This window comes from Microtus oregoni, unplaced genomic scaffold, assembly GCF_018167655.1.
Source record: "Microtus oregoni isolate MIOR12 unplaced genomic scaffold, Mior012 000025F_ref0000491, whole genome shotgun sequence".
Classification (NCBI taxonomy): Eukaryota; Metazoa; Chordata; class Mammalia; order Rodentia; family Cricetidae; genus Microtus; species Microtus oregoni.
The window spans coordinates 25,084,368-25,102,552 of record NW_024543084.1 but is presented as its reverse complement, the minus strand read 5'-3'; the positions used below and the strand labels follow the sequence as shown (position 1 = coordinate 25,102,552).

Here is an 18,185-nt window from a genome sequence, read left to right as displayed (position 1 = left end):
GCGAGTGCTGTGAGAGCAACAGCCAGAAGGGGGCGTTGTACTCCCTAAAGCTGGAGCTGCAGGCGGTTGTGAGCCCACGGATGTGGGTGCTGGGGACCAAATTTGGGTCCTCTGCATGAGCAGCCAGTGTTGTTAACTTTTTTAAAATTGTTTTTATGAACCATACATTTCCCCCCTCCCCTTCCTCCCTCCCTTCCCCCTCTTCACCCTCCCCCATCCCCACCCTCCCAATTCTCTGGAGCTGTGGATTGTACTCTGGTTATCCCTTGCTTTACATCTTCTATCCACTTATGAGTGAGTACATACCGTGTTTTTTCTCTGGGTCCGAGTTACCTCACTCAAGATGATTTTTTAGTTCTATTTATTCGTCTGCAAATTTCATGATGTCATTGCTTTCTAACAGCTGAGTTGTCCTCCATTGTGTAAATGGACCACACTTTCTTTATCCATTCTTCAGTTGAGGGGCATCTAGGTTGTTCCCAGGTTCTGGCTATGACAAATAATGCTGCTGTAAACATAGTTGAGCACATGTCCTTGTGGTATGATTGTGCTTCCTTTGGACATATGCCCCAGAGTGATGTCGCTGGGTCTTGGGGTAGATTGATTCCCGATTTTCTGAGAAACCATCACACTGACTTCCAGAATGGTAGACAGTTTGTTTTTAACTAGCATGTTTTAACTGCATGGCATAGTTAACATAATGTATTTATAAACATTTTGGGTTTCTTTTTGTTGTTGTTGTTTGGTTTTTCAAGACAGGGTTTCTCCGTGTAACAGTCCTAGCTGTCCTGGAACTAGCTCTCATAGACCAGGATGGCCTTGAACTCACAGAGATCCACCTGCCTCTGCCTCCTGAGTGCTGGGATTAAAGGTATGTGCCACCACTGCCTGACTTGTTTTGCTTTTGTCTGAGACTCAGCCTCACTAGAGAGATAGACAGTGGACCTGGATCTCAGTGCCCTTGTTCCCAGCACAGAGTTGATAGGTCCCTCTCCATGCTGTGCACTGTGTTTGTGGGTGTTTTGTTTTGTTTTGCCAGGCCTGGTAGTCCACGACTTTAATCCTAGCACTTGGGAGGCAGGGGGAGGCATGCAGATCTCTGTGAGGCCAGCCTGGTCTACAGAATGAGTTCTAGGAGAGCCAGGGCTATTTAGAGAACTCCTGTCTCCAATAAATAGATAAATGAATAAATAAATAAACGGTTTATTTTTTATTTATTTTGCTCTTTCCCAGCGTGAACAGGCACATCTATGTATGCAGTACCCAAATCTGCCAGAGGAGGGCGCTGGATCCCCTGGGACTGAGTTCTGGGTGTTTGTGAGATGACCCCTGGGTGCTGAGGAGGCAACCCAGAGCCGATGAGTTGCTGAGCCTCTTCTCCAGCCCCCAAACAAAGCCTCAGGATCCACAGATCTGAGACTTGAGACTGGAGGTGTTGACAGGTGTGTGCCACACTGGGGCGATCGCCAGCGCCATGGAACAAAAGGAAACAGACGAAGAATAAAGAAAGGAATCTGGATGGAAGACGTCCAGAAATCGCCACTATTAATCACATCAAATATGGACGAGCAGTTTCAAAGAAAACCGAGACAGGCGTGGTGAAGTGCACCCATAGAGCCAACACTCACAGCGGGGGCCAGACACTGTGCTTCAGGCCAGCCTGAGCTACATAGGAAGATGTCTCGGAAAAATATGTTAAACATGAATTGTAAGACTCATATCGCGAAACTAAGCACACATGAGATTGTTGAGTAGAGTATGGTAATGCAGGTCTTTAATCCCAGCCCGAGGGGAGGGGTGTCAGGAGGTCCAGGGCAGCAAGGCTAGTCTGAGGTTAGTCTGGGCTACATGAGACACTGTTGAAAGGGAAAGAGAAAAAAGGGAGGAAAGAGGGGAGGGAGAATCAGGAAGGGAGGTAAGAGGGGAACTATCGATCTTTCAATGATTTTTTTTTTTGAGACCCAGAGAGAGTCCCTTCCCTCCATGTGACCCAGACAGCGCCCCTTCTTATTTCCTGCACTGTCTTTTCTTGTCATGTGGGCATCTCCTCCAGAACAGGGTCACTGTCCAGGCCCCAGGCCCCGATTCTTATGACTTCTAAGAATTTGTAAACCTTCTTACTGGAGTATGCCTCGGTTCTCTGTTGAAATCCCACGGGAGTTCTGTGCGTTCCTACAGGGTGAGCCTCGCAGCGTGGTTACCTGGGCCATCGCGGCCGGACAAAATAAGCCTCAGTTTCCCTATGTGGTGATGATCTAGCTGTGTGCTCCAGAGAGGAGGATTGAGTCTCTCTGTGCGCTGCCCCCTAGGCCGTCGTGGGTGGAAAGCTGCGTGTGGACCCTGTGGGTCACGTCTCTCACCCACGCTGTCAGTCCTGGCCCAAGGCTCCTGTCCTACTGGGGGTCACGAGGTGGCCTACGGCAGCTCTTAGTGGATCCAGACCTCGGGCGGGAGCGGATGCTGGGCTTGGACCTGGGTCCTGAGCGGGGACGGGGGCGCGATCCTCTTCGCAGGTCAGCTAGCTCGGCTTCCAGGGCGAAACTGCAGAGAGGAGGGGACTATGAGCGCCTGACACCCCGACAGGTGTTTGTGCAGGGAACTCAGCCTTCAGGGCTCCCTACCCTGCAAGGTCCCGATTCCCTTCCACACTCTGACATATTAGAGTCTCCTCCCCAGGGACTCGGGGCCCTCCCACGCAAGATCCTCTCCAAATCCTTCCTCTTCTCATTACCTACTCCTTTTTCCTACAAGCTTATATTTTCTCCCTGCTCCTCCCTGGAGCCCACACCGATTCCCCGAGTGACATCTTCAACCTGGGATTACCCACCCCCAGACAACCTACCCCCTCACCGAGTGGCGCTAAATCCGACTTCACCTCCAAGTCCGGTCCACCCGGCTACCCTTCCCTCCCAACCTACAAAGGCCAGATTTCCTAAGCCACGCCCCTAGATACAGATTGGCCTAAAGAACTACACTCTACATAGTCATTGGCCCGCGGCCCTGTCCGTCTGTCCCACTCGTGACTGGCCCTTTAACTCACATGTGCTCCCTCAGCGCCATCTCCCGGCCAACGCAAGCTTCGCCTTCTGCCTCTGCTGCGCCAGCGCGCTGTATTGCCGCTTCCAGCTGTTGCTTGGACTCAGTGGCTGCAGCCTCCCAACGCGCCAAGGCTTCTACAGGGGACAGAGGGACTTGAGTCTGCGTGCCGTGTGCATGCTTGAATTGAAATGTGCCTGACTAAACTGGGCGGTGGTGGCGCACGCCTGTAATCCCAGAACTCGGAAGGCAAAGGTAGGGGATCTCTGTGAGTTCAAGGCCAGCCTGGGCTACAGAGTGAGTTCCAGGACAGCTAGAGCTGTCTGTCTCTAAAAATAAAAAACAAAACAAACATAAAATGTGTATGACTTTCTATCTTCATCATCGTTGTCGCTTTAATATTACAGCTTTTGGAGACAAGGTCTCATGTAGCCCAGGCTAGCCTCAGATTTAGTATATAAACCAAGACTAGAGACAGATTCTGAACTCCCCAATTCCTACCTCCCGAGTGCTGGGATAACAAGCGTCCTGCCATCACATCTGGCTCATACAACATTTTGTTGTTGTTGTTTGGTTTTGTTTGTTTCTCTTAAAACCGCATCTTACTGTGTCCCTGGGTTGACCAAACTCACTTCACAGATATCATCTTGTGTCAGCCTCCTGGGTCCTGGGGTCACTACTAGGGTTGCATCCCCCAGGCCTGGTTTGTGCGTGCTGGGGGTGGAGCCCAGCATGCTAGGCGAACTCTCTGCCTTGCCCAGCCACAGCCCAGCCACAGCCCGGTCTGTGTTATTTCGCATCTTTGGCAGGCTCGTTTCTGGTTTTCTGCCCTTGCGGGTGCATTAAAGTTCTTTTAATGTCCTGTTTAGATGGTTTGCTCAGCGATTGCAGCTCCGTGCACTGTAGTTTCTAGGGACCTGCCTTCCCCTCCAGGCCCTCCCTCTCCAGCTTTTCTCCCCACTCCCTCCTCCAGCCTCCCCTCCCCCAGCCCACCTGTCAGTTCTCCATTCTGTAGCCCCATCTGCGTGCCTTGGGCTTTGGCCTCATCCATCTCAATCCTCAGGGTCTTCAGTTGGGTCTGAAGCCGGCTCTGCAGACAGCAGTGAGGGGAGGAAGAAAGGGACAAAATAGGAACTCGGTGAAGCCCACCTAAACTCTACACAGTAGAAAACGCTTGGTTCTGTGATCTCTGTCGAGGACTTGCCACCAGCTCAGGCAGATTTGATGGGTGACAAGTCCCCACTGCAGAACAGACTGGCTAAGTAAGCCAGGCAGAGTCAGAGCTCACACCTGGGGCTCTAGGCAGTCTTGACCTCCCTGCCTCAGATAGATCATCTATTTGGGAAGGCAGAGAGCGCGCAGGAGCCATTCTGACTTTCCTGTATCGTGATTAGAGCCCTCATATTTTGCACCTAAAACTGGTCTCCAAGCTGTGGTCCTCCTTCCTCAGTTTACCAGGATATTTAGATCTTTAAAACACAGATGCCAGTTGGACCTGGCAGGATACTCCTATCATCCCAGCACTTGGGAGATGGCGACAGAAGAATCAGGAGGTCCAGGCATAGCCACAGCCTGAGTTCCAGGACATACTGGGCATCTCAGGCAGGGCCTGTCTCAAAATCAAAAGTAAGGGGCTGGAGAGATGGCTCAGTGGTTAAGAGAATTGCCTGCTCTTCCAAAGGTCCTGAGTTCAATTCCCAGCAACCACATGGTGGCTCACAACCATCTGTAATGGGGTCTGGTGCCCTCTTCTGGCCTGCAGACATACACACAGACAGAATATTGTATGCATAATAAATAAATAAATAAATAAATATTTTTAAAAAATCAAAATCAAAAGTAAAAAGATGACTGAGGAGTTGCACAGGAGCCCCTGCCTAGGATCCCCGGTGAGGGGCTGGGGCGTGGCTCAGGGTGGAGCCCCCAGCCTAGCAATGGTTAAGTCTTGTGTTTCCCACACAGTTCAGTGTCCACCAAAACTAGATATACAAACTGTGCTGGGTCAGGCACAGAAAGATTCACAGCCATTTTTTAATACATTTAAACGCTAGGTCTGAGAGTGTTTCCTTTTGTGACAGGGTCTCCTGCCGCGCAGGCTGCCCTCACCTCTCCAGGCTCCTAAGGAAGAGTTTGAATTCCTGATCTCCCCGCCTCTGCCTCTGCTTTGATGACAAGTGTATGACACCATATAGTTAGTGATTGGGTTTGGAGCACTCCATTTTGTGAGTCTGAGAGGGCGGTACCCGGAAAAGGGAGGTCCCGCTGGTGCCTCCCCAAGAGGCCAACTTTAGTCTCCTAATTACTGGTGATATAATGTCCCTCTCTTAAAATAGGACTACTGGAACCTGGAGTGGCAGTGAGCGGCACAGAGGTCCGGGGTCCGGGCTTTTCCCTTGTGTCCAACAGCAGGGACAGGTGGCATCATGGATCAGAGTTAGGCTCCAAGAAGACTGGCGTTTTAGAAAACAAGAGAAACTGCGATAGTCCTGCACTTTCTCTCCACCCTTTGGAAAGTTGGGGAACACCGAGGCCCTAGAGATAGGCAAGCAAGATCTCTTTGCAGAACGTTCTGGCTTTCCCCTGCCCCTACCTGTCGGTCCTTGCAGGCCTTGAGCGCCACCTCCAGCTCCCTCCTGTCGCCCTCGGCGCGCTGCAGCCACCCGGCCAGGCTCTCCTGGCGCTGCTCAGCCTCGGCCAACCGCCGCCTAAGTTCTTCAATCTCAGGCGCTGAGTCTGGGGGCCACACCGTTGCGTTCACCTGCTCGGGCTCAGGGCAGCTGGTACCCCGGGCCGTCGAGGCCGCCAGGTTCCAGGCCACCAGCGCCCCTCCGGCAGCGGCAGCCGCCAGAAACACGGCAGCCCCGCACAGGGCCAGCAGCCGCCAAGCGCTCCCCGGCTCCGGGCCCGGCTCTGCCATCCCGCCGTGGCTCTGACCCCAGACGGGCCACTAGCATTTAATTGGCACCCTGGGATTCCGGGGACACCCACGGTCCCGCTCCACCCCACCTGGCAGTGGCTTCCCGAGGGATGGGGAGGGGTGCACAGGAATTCCTCTGGGGCCGGTCTGTTCTGAGCGCTCTAGGAAAAAACTGGGGGCACTTTGACCAGACCCTTCTGAGCCTCAGTTTCGCCCTGAACTCAGTGCCTGGTGAGCCCTTTCTGTTGATGGGGAAACTGAGGCTAGAACATGGGAGGGTAGACGAGTGGGTCCTGCAAGGTCTCCACGCTGGCTGTGCTCACGCGTGTGGGCAATCTTTCCATGAGACTGGGATTCAAGATCCTTATAAAAAGTTTTTCCTTGATTTTTTTATTACATTTTATTTATTTTGTGTGTGCGGGGGAGGAACCTAGGGTCTCTCCAGGTCACAGGACAGCATGTCTCCTGTCCTACCTACGGCGTGTAGGTCCGGGACACAAAGGTCGTCAGACACCCAGGTTCCTGCCTGCATTTTACAGGAGTCTCCGTCCCTGGCTGCCTCCCACATTCCAACTGAGCTTCTAACAAGCAAAGTCTCCCGTTTTGTTTCATCCTCTACCCTGTGATCACACAGGCCGGGCACACAGTAGGTGCACACGCAGGACGAGCTGAGGACCACTCTTGGTGTGTGTGCCCTCAGTCAGTGCATGAAATGGAAGCTGTTTACAGTTGCACACACCCTCAGCCCAAAGAGGGTAGAGGTGGGTGGAGTGAGAGGCTAGCCTGGGCTATGGGTGAGACCCGGGGTTTAACCCTAATTAGAATATAAATAGAATACATTTAAAACAAACTGAACTCAAAGGCTTTAAGCCAGGGTTGGTGGCACATGCTTCTTATCCCAGCACTCAGAGGCAGAGGCAGGTAGATCACTATGAGTTTGAGGCCAGCCTGGTCTGAAAACAACAACAACAACAAGAAAAAGATATTAAATTACAGCCTGGTGGTGGTGGTGCACACCTTTAATCCCAGCACTGGGGAAGCAGAGGCATGCTGATCTCTATGAGTTCAAGGCCAACCTGATATAAAAGAGCTAGTTCCAGGACAGCTAGGACTGTTACACAGAGTAACCCCGCCTCAAAAAAAAAAAGACAAAAAAGTTATTAAGTTATATAGAAACGAAATTAAACCAGAAGACTCTGCCCCAGACCCAACTCAAATCGCTTCTCATCAGGCAGCCCCAGCACCTTCACCTGGACGGTTAGGCAGGTCAGGGCGCAGCAGGATTCTCAAGAAGTGGGAAGTGCCGGACTCTCCAACGACAGCGGCAGCGGCAGCAAATGCAAGACACCTGCAGATGGAGCAGTGAGGAAGGCCACCACTCCATAGCTCGCGAGCAGGTGGGTGTGGGCGTGACTGCCCCTGCTTGGCGGCCTCCAGTTCAGTCAGTGACAGACAGTCTTGGCTCGGTCTCCTCTGCCTGGGTTGAACAAATCTTTACATCCCAGCAACAACGCTGAGAGTCAGAGAGAAAGAACGGCGAGGAAGATTAAAGCGGGAACAAGGGAGGATGGAAAAAAGGAAGAAACAGAAAAGAATGAAAAAATCTGAGGGAAAAGAAAGAAGAGAAGAAAACTAAGTCAGACTCAGAGAGGCTGCACCACAAGCCAGAAACACAGCACACAGCTGGATTCCCGAGTCCTCACCTCTAGCCCTGACTGCTGAGTGGTGCGTATCCTTATGGCCCAGACTCAGGGTAAAAAGCAAAAAATGACAGGGTTTTGTAGCACAATTAATAAAAGCCTAGAGACAGATATTGGGTTCAAGATGAAGATCAGAAAAGCAAAGCAGCCAAACTACTACCAAGGCTCAGACAAAGGGGCGATCCTGTCCTCAGCAGACTGCAGCGCTCTCCAAACCTCCTGTCTCCTCCTGTTTTATAGTCCTCTCTGGTGCTGGGATTAAAGGTGTGCACCACCGCTGCCTGGCCTGTATGGATGACTAGTGTGGCTGTTTTGCATTCTGTTCTTCAGACAAGCTTTATTTATCAAAATACAAATAAAGTGTCATATAGGGTGTGCCCTGTGTAGATTGGTGAGCAGCCTTCATCAGCCACCTCAGTGCTGAGGAGCTGGGGGCCAAAGCCATGCATGGGAGTTTCCCAGGAACCCAAGAGAATGGAGGCCACAGGTCATGGGTGAAGGGGTTGCTCAGTGCCCAGAGAGGTCTTACTGCCTGGGCAGAGAGAGAGAGAGAGAGAGAGAGAGAGAGAGAGAGAGAGAGAGAGAGAGAGAGAGAGAGAACGGCATAGTTTGTGGGGGAGACAGTGACCCAAATAGAGAAAAAAGTCCTGCCCTCCTCTGCCCTCCTCTGCCCCACCGAGCCAGCCCCATGAAAGGAAATTTTCACAGAAAACACCCAGGAAGGAGACAGCAGGCTGAGTCCATGTGTTAGGTACAAAGCAGGGACCCAGGTAAATGTCTGTCAGTGAGGACAGTCGGTTCCCCCCTGAACCTCCACCCTGTGTCTGATAGTGAGGACAGTCGTTCCCCCCGAACCTCCACCCTGTGAGTGTCTGTCAGTGAGGACAGTCGGTCCCCCCTGAACCTCCATCCTGTGAGTGTCTGTCAGTGAGGACAGTCGGTCCCCCCTGAACCTCCACCCTGTGAGTGTCTGTCAGTGAGGACAGTCGGTCCCCCCTGAACCTCCATTCTGTGTCTGTCAGTGAGGACAGTCAGCCCCCCCGAACATCCATTCTGTGTCTGTCAGTGAGGACAGTCGGTCCCCCCTGAACCTCCACCCTGTGAGTGTCTGCCAGTGAGGACAGTCGGTCCCCCCTGAACCTCCACCCTGTGAGTGTCTGCCAGTGAGGACAGTCGGTCCCCCCTGAACCTCCACTCTGTGAAGCCTGATCTCCCACTTCTACCATTCCAAAATCCACCCAACAAATCTATGGTGTAAGGTGGGGGGGGGATGACCCATCCAGTAAAGATAATGCCCCTTCCCACCCCGTCTCCTAAAGACAAAGTCACCAGCAGACAAACAAGCTGAGACTATACTTTGCAAACAGGGACAGCGGAACCCATGAAGCCATGTGGGGCATCCATTGGAGGACAGGCCTCTATCCAAGACCACCAGAGAAGGGCTAGACCTAAATGCCCTCAGTGAGGGACCAGTGGCCAGCCCAGGGGTGGAGCACGGCTTAGGGTCCTCCAGTGAGGTGCTGGGGCATGGCCTAGGGTCAGGTCTTGGGTTCACTTCCCAGAACACACACACACAGCAGCAGGATTGAATGAGAACTCGGGCCTGAGGGTTTGGAAGAGTCTTCACAATATGCCCGTGTAAAACTCTAAGACAATTCTGAAGCCTCTCAATCTCCTTAGTGCCTTGGTGCTACCCCTCCTCCCCTGGGAACCAAGGACCTAACAGCTACACATGCACTTATGTTCTCCAGAAATTGGGGCAAGGTCACCTTTAAGATGTTGACTCGTTTCCTGAACAATTACCCATACTCATATGTTGTGATTCAGTCCCCTGGGAAACGGGGTCAAAATGACCTCTTACCTCATCTGATCTGGCAACAGCTCTCCAGCCAGTTATTGGTAATAGCCCTTTCGAATAAGCCAATCAGAATAGTCAAAGAACAAGCCTCCTTGCTTCTGTGGCCTTCTCCTTTAAAAGTAGCCTGTGCCAGCTATTCGAGGTCCCCTCGGCTTCCCGAATGCTGAGGGACCCTGTCATGACAGAATTAATAAAATCCTCATGCTTTTATATCAGCTATGGTGTGAGGGATGGTCTCTGGGGGTGACTCCTCCTCGGTGTTTGGACTCTAGAGTCCAACACCCGACGCCGGAAACAGCTTGGCTTGGAAACAGTTTTGTACCAAGACAATGGTGTGAGGTGCCCACAAAGGGATTTATGGGTGCCTGGGAGGGGGCATCTGGGGTCCCCAGGGAAACACTGTCTCCAGTGGGTACTGTGGGGTCAAGGGAACAATTCTGTGAACCTTAGTGTCAGGAAATGGAAAGAACAATCAGTCAGCTCCAGGAGGAAGTGGAGGAAGGAAGTTAACAGAGGAAAGCAGTGAGATCCTGGAGAGGGAGTGGGCACCAGAGCGGGATTGCGGGGAATCTGGGAGGTGGAAAATGGGCTCTTAAGTGGTCAGGCAGTGGGGGTGCACACCTTTAACCCCCCCCCCCGTACTCGGGAGGCAGAGGCAGGCAGATCCCTGTGAGTTCGAGGCCAGCCTGGCTTACAGAGCAGAGTTCCAGTAACTGACTCCATAGCTCCTGAAAAACCCCATCTTGAAAAACAAAAACACATAAAACAAAACAAGAAGGAAGAGGAGGAGGAGGAGGAAGAGGAGGAGGAGGAGGAGGAGGAGGAGGAGGAGGAGGAGGAGGAGGAGAAGGCTTAACTGACTTGGGCAATGGTGGTGCCCTACTTTAATCACAGCACTGGGGAGGCAAAGGCTGGAGGATCTCTATGAGTTTGAGACCAGCCTGGTCTGTAGAGGGTGTTCCAGGACAGCCGGGGCCACACAGAGAAACCCTGTCTCGAAAAACCTACAAAACAAAACCTTTGACAATTTGTAGAAAATAAGGGAAATGCTGGTGCTGGTTGGTGTCTCCAGGCTTCTCTGTGTAAACTGACACAGGGTTGGAGACACCGCTGGTTTAACTGGGCCCCGAGGTAGCAGAGGCCAGGTGACTTCAGGGTGACGGTAGTTATCACAAAGGGCAGCATAGACAAAGCAATGTTCATCGTGTCCAGACCCACAATGAGCAGCACAGGCAAGGTGAGTTTTACGGCTGCACTACTCATATGGACCTTTAGTACTGGCTATGTGGTGCTCCAGGCATGAATGGTAAGAAGCCTACTGAACTTCTGTTCCATTTGTATAAGCAAAAAAATTCTCTTTTATTTTTATTTATTTATTTATCTATTATGTATACAATATTCTGTCTGTGTGTATGACCGCAGGCCAGAAGAGGGCACTAGACCCCATTATAAATGGTTGTGAGCCACCATGTGGTTGCTGGGAATTGAACTCAGGACCTTTGGAAGAGCAGGCAATGCTCTTAACCTCTGAGCCATCTCTCCAGCCCCAGAAAAAATTCTCAAACAAATGAAAGAAAGGCTCCTGTTGGTAGACAGCCATTGTTGGACTTGCTGGACCACTCTGTGAGCCCCACCCACCTACCTACCTGCCTGCCTGCCTGCCATCTCTCTCCGTTCTATCAGTCCTGCTGCTGTGAAGAAGGCTAGCATAAATCCCTGCCCAGAATTGTGGAGACAGACGAGCATGGTGGAACCATTCTAGCCTCAGCCTCTTCTCCCCTGAGAGCAGCATAGACCTGAGAGCTGGCCACCCTCTGCACCCACTGACCAAGGCCATGTTCAGGATGGAGAAACAGGGGATGTAGGGACACTAGCAATTTAGAAGCAAACTCTTTCTTTCCAAATTACTTTATTTTTCAAAGCTTAAAGACGTCAGAAATAAGTGAACCCCTGCCCCAATAACCATAAAAGCAAAAATAGAGGTGCCCCTTCCACTCTCCCAGTCATAAGGAAGGAGGGAGGGAGGTGCAATCTAGGCTCCACTCAGTGGCTTCTACATCCTTGGGGCTGCCATGACCTCCAGAGCCACCAGGACTCCCAATGACCTCAAACAGGTGCAACCGCATCTTCGTCAAAACGGGCTGTGGCCTAAAGAACGGGACTCAGCTGTTAATGGACACTCCGCCCCTTCCACCACGGGACCACGCCCTCCTCCCTGAGTGGGCTCCTCACAACCTCCCCTGGACCCAGTCCTCACCTGCCAGCTGTTGGATCCTCAGAAAAGCAGGAACACTGGCACTACGAACATCAAAAGGCTGGAAACCACCATGGAGCTGGCAGAGTTCTGTGCTGTGCTAGAAGCTTCCTCTTTGGTCCTGCTTGGAGAGGGGTGACTCAGGCAGAGGTCACCTGATGATGTTTCCTTCGCTCACTTTTTTTTTTCTTAATTTTTTCAAGACAGGGTTTCTCTGTCAAAAAGTCCTGCTGTCCTGGAATTCACTTTGTAGAGCAAGCTGGGCTCAACCTCATAGAGATCCTCCTGCCTCTGCCTCCTGAGTGCTGGGATTAAAGGCGTGCGCCACCTCTCAGCCATCAGCTTCCTTTTTAAATATTTCTGTGCTGGGATGGAACTGGGGTGGATTCTAGGCAGAGGCTCCACCCCAGAGCCAAGCCCCCAGCCCCTCACTGGGGATACTAGGCAGGGGGTCCACCCTGAGCCACGCCCCCAGCCCCTCACTGTGGGAGTCTACTCAGGGCTCCAGCGGGTTCTCAGCCCTGTTCTTAGTATTTCAAATTCACATTTTCTTTCCTTAGATTTTATTTTTATTCCTTTTAAATTGTATTATAGTTTATTTAGTGTGTGTACATGTGCATTATGATGTGTATGCACGAGTACGCATAAACAGTGGTGCGGGTGGAGTCAGAGGCATGTATTCAAACTCAGGTTTTGTGTGTGTGTGTGTGTGTGTGTGTGTGTGTGTGTGTGAATGTAGGGCCCTCAGAGTCCAGAGGCACAGAGCTCATGGAGCTGGAGTTATGAACAGTTGTGAGCTACCCACTGCCCTGGATGCCTTGGCACTGAGATTCTGTCCGGGAGATCCCGCAGTTGCTCAGGTTGAGCAGGACTCAGACTTCTCTTTCCTCCTTAGATCTCAGGTTTCTAGGCAGCCCCACCCACCACATCGCTGAGGGAGCGGGCTGGGATTGGTCACCTATGGCTGTGGCTCTTGGGACATGTTTTTCTTCTGAAGCTTTTTGTTTTGTTTTCCCAGACAGGGTTTCTCTATGTAGTCCTGGCTGGCCTAGAACTCCCGGAGCTCCACCAGCTTCTGCCTCTGGAGTACGGGATTAAAGGCATGTGCCGTGTGCCTGGCTCCATCTTATTTTTATGAATTGTATTGTTATTGGCATTACTACTTTGACAGTGAACTTCAGGACTTTACTGTGCAATAGGGAAGGCTACAATTTTGTCTACATACCCTCTTCCTTAATTTTTGAGACAGGGTCTCTCCCTGGACATGAAGCTTTACTACCTGGGCTGGCCAGTGAGCCCCAGGATACTCTGTCTGCTCCCCAGTACCAGAGTTAAGGACATACTACAGCCAGTTTCTAAGCGGGTGCTGGGGATTTGAACTCAGGGCCTTGAGCTAATGTGTCACAAGCTCTCCTCACTAGCCTTCTTCACAGCTCAGCTTTGAGCTGTGGATTGTGTGACCAAGTGGGTCCCGGTCTTGAGGAAGGAAGTAGAGAGTGGCAGGGGAGGGGGGGAGGGCAGGGGAGTGGGGAGGGCAGGGGAGCTGTTTCTAACCTCAGTGTCGCCAGCTCCTGGTTCAGCTTCATGATCTTGCCTGCAAAGATAGAGGGCCCAATCAGCACAGGCCACATGGGAGAACACCCCAAAGTAACACCTGGAAGCCATCTAACACCAAGGCCAGCAGTGGGGGCTGGGGGGTGTGAAGGGAGAGGGAGACCAAATGAAGGGCCAGCCTGAGGTCCTTCTACAGCTGTCATCCCCAGCTCTGCAGCCCCCACCCCCCTAACAGGGCGCTGCTAACCTGCCCTCTGCTCCCATAAACACCCACTTCCACTCCTGAAGCTCTGGGAAAAATCAGATTCCTGAGCAGCTTCTCTCACTCTGGCCTGCCCTGTTCCCTCTTAGCCCCCTCCAATCCCCCACCCCTTCTCCTGGTCTCAGCACTCCCCACCCCACCCCTTCCCCTGCACTCCCCCACCCCACCCCTTCTCACTCTCAAGCTCCTGGATGTGGGCCTGCTGCTCCTGGATGTGGGCCTGCTGCTCCTGGACCTGGGACACCTTCTTCTCCAGGGAATCCTGAAGGGTCACCTGAGTCAGAAAAGCAGCAGAAACACAGATTGGCTGTTTGTTGTCCTGGTCCCTAGAAACTTTCCAGGCCAAGTCTTCAGAGGTCCTTTTACCCAAACAAAGGTCCTTTCAGGTTCCTCTCCAGCCCCCTCGAGAGCCCCCCAGTCCTAACAAAACACGTGCCATCTCCAAAATGGCAGGGTATTTTGTTGTTTTTTCCTTCTGGACAGGATTTCTCTGTGTAACAGTCCTAGCTGTACTGGAACTCACCCTGTAGACCAGGCTGGTCTCGAACTCACAGAGGCTTGCCTCTGCCTCCGGAGTGCTGGTATTAAAGGCGTGCACCATCAACTCCTTGCTCCAAAATAGCAGTTTTAAGCCCACCCCCACCCCCGCCACGGGAATTTGAAAGCTCTTCATGACTAAACCCTACTAGAAAGTTCCAGATATTCTGAGGCTCACATTGATTTAGCAAATCCTTCCCAAACACAACAACGGAGCTTCCCAGCCAAGGTCTCTAAAAGACACATTCAAAATTTCAAAAATTTGCTGGTGGTGGCGCACACCTTTAGTCCCAGCACTTGGAAGGCAGAGGCAGTGGATTTCTTGCATTCAAGGGCAGCCTGGTCTGCAGGGTGACTTTCAGGACAGCCTGAGCTATGCAGCGAGACTCCGTCTCAAAAAATAAAAATGTTTCAATCATCAGGGCTGAGTGGAGTCCCGGAGAAGCTCCTGTGCTGGTCCTCTAAGTCAGTTTCAAGCTCTTCAACTTCAGCACCCTTCACAGGGAGGATACTGAGGCCCCTGATTTCGGAGCTGAGGGAAGTTTTAAGGTCTCCCTGGATTTCAAGGTCCTCAGTCCCTGGCGTGCCAGCGTGGGAGTGGGACTTGCTTGGCAGTTTCAAAGTCGCCTCCCCAGTCACTCGGGGCTTTGGAGGGGACGGTTTCCAGTCTTACCACGGTCCAGTTGCAGGTGTTTGCCTGCGTCTCTGCCTGCAGCAGGTTCTCCTGGGCACTGGTGAGCTGGCGCTGCAGAAGGTGCGTGGTGTTACGGCACTCATCCCAAGCCCGCAGCCCGTCCCTGCAGGCCTCGCTGTTTGCCCTGACGGCGAAGTAGATGAGCGGGATGACCAAGACCACACAGATCAGGAACATCAGGACCGCGGCCACCAGCCACCGCCTGCGGATGCCCGGTCCCTGCTCCTCCCACGTCTTCTCCATGGGCACCGGAAGATAGTGGTAGAAAGTCGGTGCCATGTGGTTTTGTTCCTCTAGCTCGAAGCTTCGCTGGCGCTGGAACCCTCTCCGGGCCACGCCCCTCCTTAGCATAGGTCCCGCTTCTAACCAATAGCAATTTCCAGCGTCCTTAGGGGCAGTCCCAGAGCAGCTGGAGCACAGCCTGCTAGTGTCCTAGCAAAGGCAGCCTTTCGGTTTCTTTTTCCTGGAAAGGGGGGCATTCCTCTTGGCCTTGTGAGTGAAGGCTTGCTGCGGAATCCCCCTGGAAGAAAAAGAAACTTCTGGAATTCAACTCAAATTCTTGGCCTTCTGCCACACCAACCCCAGTGTCGTCTGTGTGACATGACATATGTCATTATACCGGACGGGAGCTATGTGTCCCATGGGACTAGGCTTCCTGGAGGTCAATGGCAGATAGCCTGGTATTGGCCGCCCTTGGGGCACAGACGGTATTCTCGAGTAGCTGGCTATATGGAATATGAGCTTTGCACAATTTCTTTCATAATAATGATAGTCTTTATATATACAAGACAAGGATCATTCTCTTCAGGAACAGCTCTGGGATAAGGAAGCACAGTATGGGAATGTATAAGACTACAGCAGAACCTTTGTCATACACAGGGTGTATGATGAGCAAGGGAATAGATGGGTTAATGTTGATGGACAAAGACTGTTATACTTTGAACTTTATGGATAGGCTTACTAGATCCCAACCCCCACGATGTCTGCTGCATAAGAAGGTACTAAAAAGTATAGTTCAGCAGGTGCAGAGAACTGATTAGGTATATTTGGTCACTAGATGAAATAAAGGGTTAGGAAGAGGAAGGGCCATGATAGCGATAATGAGACAGATGAAACCACTTGCCTGAGGTTTACAGTCCCAAGGACAAGATTTCCTCTTCTACGGATACTTTATGTCTAACACCTGTTCCTGATAATGTACTTTTCTTAAATATTGCTGATGTGACTAAAAGAAGCTTTCATACTGTGCCAACCAATGACACATGACCTTCTGATTTGTTCTTTGTTTGAATACTATATAATGAAAACATGAATTCAGTAAAATCGCAGCAGATTCCAACCACTCTCTTGTGTGTTGTGTCTGTCTGTCATTCGCCGAACTTGTGCCTTCCTGTTACCAGGACCCTGCTTCTCCCACGGTCTGAGTGCCTCCCCTGAGCCGGTCCGTGGCAGCCCTCCGTGTCCGGTTCCAGGGTACCTGGCGCTTGTGGGCTTGGCCCTCATCTGAACCATGGTTAACCAGAGTAGCTGTTGGTTTGGTCTTCGGGTAGAGAAACTGAAGCGGCAAGGTTGAGTTGTGAACTGAAGGGCAAAGGTCAGGGTTTGTGGTCAGCGGTCTCCCTGGTGATCTTTGTAAACCCTTGATCCACAGAAAGACCATGGATCTTTGGAATCTGAGATCGAGGATACACAGCTGCCTGGCGATGTAGGACCCAGCCATGATAAACTCATGGATGCCTGAGTCTCAGTAGCTTACCCTGAGGCAATACCTGGTTGCAGAGGAAAGACCAGGATAAATCCAGACCTCCTAGCACGAAGAGTAGAGCCAAAAATCTAGGTTAGCTGGTTCAGTGACTTTGTTCCAGAAACTGGCTGACCACAAAGTTAGATTATAATCTTGAGAACAATCTTAAGAAACGGGAGTTATTATCACTGGTATTTTAGGAATCTTCCAATGATGCTCTCCCTACCCCTTTTGGGTTGTGGTTTCTTCCTTTAAATACCCCTTCTCCCAGCTACTCGGGGTCGAACTCCTCTACCCCTGCGTGGGATATGAGTCTTGGCCCAGTGCGCTGGTTCCTGTCAATATGCCTCATGTGATTGCAGCAAGGACGGTCTCTCGTGAGTTATCCCGAGACTTGAATGAGAGTCTCCCAACTCCAGGGGTCTTCCACAGGAAGGACCATAAACTAAGAATACCTGAGCACCACCCAAGAACAGACTGTTGTGCCCAGATTACGACCCCCAGAGAGACACCAGAAACCAGAGAAGCCCAGACTGCAATAAGCAAGGTTTATTGTTAGCTTAATACAGGCTAGCTCGGGACTCCTTTCCACACTCCACACAGCAAGGCAGGGAGGAGCTCAAATCCCTCTGTGGGGTTTTTTAAAGGCGAAAATCACAAGCAGCCCTTCTGGGCAGTCAGGGGGAGTTGGCACAAATGCAACAGGCCACCCTGCCCCTGAATCAGGCTGCCTTTATCAGCCTCCCCCAGATGGCTGGGCACCCTTGTGCTTTGGAATTTCCTCAGTTGGGGGCGCGGGGAGCCACTATCTTTCTGGAAACATGAAGCTAGTCTGGGGTTTCTGATTTTAAAACATTCTGCTAGGAAATTCCTTCTCGTCCCTTTGAGAATAAGGGTCTTATACAGACCAACCAAAGGAAATGCCTAATGTTCCAACCATTGTAGATAGGATCACCCGTCAGCACACACTCACCAGGACACCCCTAGACAAATGTCAATCAGAGGTCCTGAACCTTAGAAATCCCTCACTCCCACCTTTGCTACTATACAAACCCAACTCTAACTGAAATCGAGGGCTCTCTGATTATTCCAATATCTTGGACACATGAAGAGTCCAAATTTGCAAACTTGTGTAGAATAAAGGCTCTTTGCTTTTACATATGGGACTCTGTCTCCTTGTTGGGTTTTGGGAGACTTCATGGATTTGAGCATAACAAAAGAAACTAAAACGAGCCAGGCAGGGGAGGCCCATACTGCACCTCTTCATTTGACCCTGGTCAAAAGGCAGGATATTGTCCTGATACCAGGGACACCTGCCACCCAGGTTACAGCAAGCGCTCTGTGAATGGGTGTAGTGGCATTTCATCTGTATTTTTAATAAATAAAGCTCTCCTGAAGATCAGAAAAGTAAAACAGCCACACTGGGCCAGCCTTACAGACCAGGCAGAAATGGCACACACCTGTAATCCCAGGAGCCACACTAGTTGCCCTTAATCCCAGAACTAGAGAGAATTACAAAATGGGAGGAGTCAGCTCTCAGTCTGATTTTGAGATTTGCTGGAGACAGAACCACCATTTTCGGACTGAGGTCAAGGTAAAAGCCAGAGGCTGGTTGTTTTTCTTTTCTTC

The 18,185-nt window shown here is 51.4% G+C and overlaps 2 protein-coding genes across 3 annotated transcripts; both read right to left on the bottom strand.

Annotated features, from left to right (window-relative positions):
- Positions 1-1,752: 1,752 nt before the first annotated feature.
- Ccdc194 (coiled-coil domain containing 194) lies at positions 1,753-5,953 on the bottom strand. Of its 2 annotated transcripts, XM_041675090.1 has the most exons (4): positions 5,627-5,953; positions 4,030-4,126; positions 3,041-3,173; positions 1,753-2,541 (listed from the first exon to the last, which is right to left on the bottom strand). In XM_041675090.1, the coding sequence occupies exons 1-4, from the start codon at positions 5,951-5,953 to the stop codon at positions 2,394-2,396; spliced, it is 705 nt and encodes a 234-aa protein (XP_041531024.1). In that variant the 3' UTR covers positions 1,753-2,393. The 2 variants fall into 2 exon arrangements, 1 of the variants encoding a protein (XP_041531024.1); XR_005976389.1 differs by lacking the exons at positions 3,041-3,173; positions 4,030-4,126; positions 5,627-5,953 and adding an exon at positions 2,851-2,909 and having other exon boundaries at positions 2,400-2,541.
- Positions 5,954-11,407: 5,454 nt separating this feature from the next.
- On the bottom strand, positions 11,408-15,136 carry Bst2 (bone marrow stromal cell antigen 2). The gene is made up of 5 exons (XM_041675071.1): positions 14,792-15,136; positions 13,759-13,855; positions 13,320-13,359; positions 11,769-11,886; positions 11,408-11,659 (listed from the first exon to the last, which is right to left on the bottom strand). Exons 1-4 carry the CDS (start codon positions 15,089-15,091, stop codon positions 11,787-11,789), a joined length of 537 nt encoding a protein of 178 aa, XP_041531005.1. The 5' UTR covers positions 15,092-15,136; the 3' UTR covers positions 11,408-11,659; positions 11,769-11,786.
- Between the last annotated feature and the right edge of the window lie 3,049 nt (positions 15,137-18,185).

Bases quoted from the DNA above. Each gene is read 5' to 3' on its own strand.
- Ccdc194 (XM_041675090.1), bottom strand. From the start codon at position 5,953: ATGGCAGAGCCGGGCCCGGAGCCGGGGAGCGCTTGGCGGCTGCTGGCC. The intron at 3,174-4,029 runs GTGGGCTGGGGG...TGTCCCCTGTAG, and splicing joins ACAGAATGGAGAACTGACAG to AAGCCTTGGCGCGTTGGGAG. The intron at 2,542-3,040 runs GTGAGTTAAAGG...TCCTCTCTGCAG, and splicing joins ATGGCGCTGAGGGAGCACAT to TTTCGCCCTGGAAGCCGAGC.
- Bst2 (XM_041675071.1), bottom strand. From the start codon at position 15,091: ATGGCACCGACTTTCTACCACTATCTTCCGGTGCCCATGGAGAAGACG. The intron at 13,360-13,758 runs GTGAGAAGGGGT...CTATCTTTGCAG, and splicing joins CCACATCCAGGAGCTTGAGA to GCAAGATCATGAAGCTGAAC. The intron at 11,887-13,319 runs GTTAGAAACAGC...CTCTCCAAGCAG, and splicing joins CAGGAGCTGGCGACACTGAG to GACCAAAGAGGAAGCTTCTA.